At 40.8% G+C, this 2,500-nt stretch overlaps 1 protein-coding gene across 1 annotated transcript in view; it reads right to left on the reverse strand.

Annotated features, from left to right (window-relative positions):
* Positions 1 to 1,623, reverse strand: part of LOC119568248 (putative per-hexamer repeat protein 5) — an 8,198-nt gene extending 6,575 nt beyond the window's left edge. The window contains exons 1-3 of the mRNA XM_037916705.1: positions 1,585 to 1,623; positions 736 to 781; positions 124 to 613 (exon numbers count right to left, since the gene is read on the reverse strand). Coding sequence (XP_037772633.1) covers positions 124 to 613; positions 736 to 781; positions 1,585 to 1,623 — 575 coding nt within the window. The remainder of the gene's footprint in view (positions 1 to 123; positions 614 to 735; positions 782 to 1,584) is intronic.
* Positions 1,624 to 2,500: the final 877 nt, after the last annotated feature.

Consider the following 2,500-nt stretch of genomic DNA (forward strand, 5'->3'; position numbering starts at 1 on the left):
TGCAGTATATGCATAAGCACACTCAACTATACAAAAAGACATTCCACACTACGAATAAGCTCTGCTCTCCATCGCACTTTTTGCGTCTGCCGCTCTCCATGGAGCTTCCCGACGGCGCCTCACCTGTACTGGTACGTGACGCTGTCGCCGTCGCCGAAGAGCGCCGGGTAGCACACGTGGTAGACGCGACAGGCGTTGTCGCGGTCGGCGTAGTAGCCGTAGGGGAGGTCGTCGCAGGAGAAGGCGGTGGAGATGCTCCCCAGCAGGCTAGAGGCCGAGGCCGGGAGGTTGAGGGGCTCGAACACGCCGTCCACGGCTTCGTCAACGTCGCCTACGTCAGCCTGACGTCCGATGGCGGAGCCCGACCGAAACCTGCTGCCGCTCGACGTAGCACCAGAGGCACTGCTGCCGCTCGGCGAGCCAGATCGGCCGCCTCCTGAAGCGGCGGGACTGGCCTGCTGCCCGCCGTCGGCCGGGAGGCTCGCCCTCGGCTGAAACCCCGCGGAGGGTGAGCTCGAGACGGCTGCGGTTCCTCGGCGGAAGAAGCCATCGCCAGCGAGTCGCACGGACACATCCGGGACCTGCTGGGCTGCTGCTGATGCTGCTACGAACACTAGAACATAATGATCACCATTAACGTTCAGTACCTGGCGTAGATAAGATGAAGCCAGTCTTCAGCAAACCGAATTAATCCAGATACCATGGTTTCCATTCAGAATATATGTATCAACTCACCGATTAAAAAAGTCTTCATCTCTGTTGATTGAGGTTCAAGGCTGGACTGTAAGAGAAAGCTAGTGCGTGTCGTTTAAATAGTCAGAGTTGGTGAAACACGGGGCGCGGGGGTGAGCGGTGCAGCATGCAACAAGTTCCATGTGAAAATGTCCTTTCGAATGCATTATTCTAACTTGATCCACGAGATTACTCTCTCTTCATCTATGTCTCTCTTTCCTTCTCTGTCTTTATCATTCTCTCTCTCTCTCTGTATATATATATATATATATATATATATATATATATATATATATATATATATATGTACATATGTATATATACACATATATAATGTCAATCCATCCATCCGTCAATCTACCTATCTATCTGTCTATTCATCCCTTCATTCCAATTAGTTCATATTCACACATCATTACCAAGTAGCTCTATTTCGACTATTCAAAAGTCGAATTAATGAAATGAAAGATTTCAGTATAATCACCATTTTTCTTTTTCCCTGAAACTTGCGCAGAGAACAGAATATGGAAATTGACAAGACAAAAAAACTGCATATAAAACACTGAAATATATTGCATGGGGCACATAGTCTATAAATAAAATAGAATTAAAATAAAATAAAAAAAATCCTAAAATATTAAAAACAGAAAAACGTAGGACAAATGAAACATTCATACAAGCATAATAAATTCTTAATTTCTGTGACATGATATCGTTAATACAACTCACGCGATCCTATTGGTCATATATAAACTAACTTTCTCTCCATATAGAAAAAGAATAAAGAGGAGACAAAACGTACGATACAGGTTTTGTAAGAAAAAGTTTTCTTTTTTTTTTTACATGAATTACTGTAAACACGAGACCACTGCGGTAAGTCTTTTTATCCATGTTTTTATATGTCAGTTTTTTTTTTAATAAATAACTTGTTAATTTCACTTTTTTCATGTTTCGTTTTATATCAGCGTTTTGATATTTCTAATTTTTTTTCAATTAAATTTATTATATTCATGAAAAAATAATATTTTCATCATAACGGAGATTTTTTTTCTTTTTTTTTTAGAGTCGAAACAGTTATAAGAACATTTTAACTAATACGAAATTTATCACTTCCTTCTAATTTCACAATTGTTATTACCAGTAAAAAAAAAATATCGTAAGAAACGTAATGCTGCTTAATTTGACAAGAAAATACCTCCTGTTTTACAATGTTTTTACCAAAAAAAAAGGAAACGTAATCTTAATAAAAAATAAAAAAATGCCTCCTTTTATATATTGTTATTACGAAAAAGAATTAAGAAAAAGTAATGATGCGTGAATAAGACAGGTAAATAAGAACAAGAAAAAATAAATTGCAACATGAAACGTGGTGTTCGCATAAAATGGAAATAAAGGAGAAATGCGTAAGTAAGAGAGAAAGGGAAGGGGAAGAGAGAGAAAGATAGAGAGGGCGAGGGAAGAAAGAGAGAGAGAAAGAGAAAGAAAGGAGGAGTAAAGGAGAGATTTTGAGCGAGAAGAAGAGGGGGAGAAAAAGGCAGAGAAAGAAAAAGAGGAGAGAGAGAAAGAGAATGAGGGTTTGATTCCATTTGTTACAATGGGTATTCTTGGTGTGACATACTGTCTGCTTCATTTTGCTTCTAAATGACCCCCTGTGTGCAAGGAATGGCCGGGGTTGCCATCCACTGGCGGCGAGGGATTTGAGCGCGGGTCAGCAAGATTGCTAGACGAGATCGCTACCGCTGCAGCGGCGGGGAAAGGGAGAGAAAAA

The sequence above is a fragment of the Penaeus monodon genome, chromosome 43, assembly GCF_015228065.2.
Source record: "Penaeus monodon isolate SGIC_2016 chromosome 43, NSTDA_Pmon_1, whole genome shotgun sequence".
Taxonomy (NCBI): Eukaryota; Metazoa; Arthropoda; class Malacostraca; order Decapoda; family Penaeidae; genus Penaeus; species Penaeus monodon.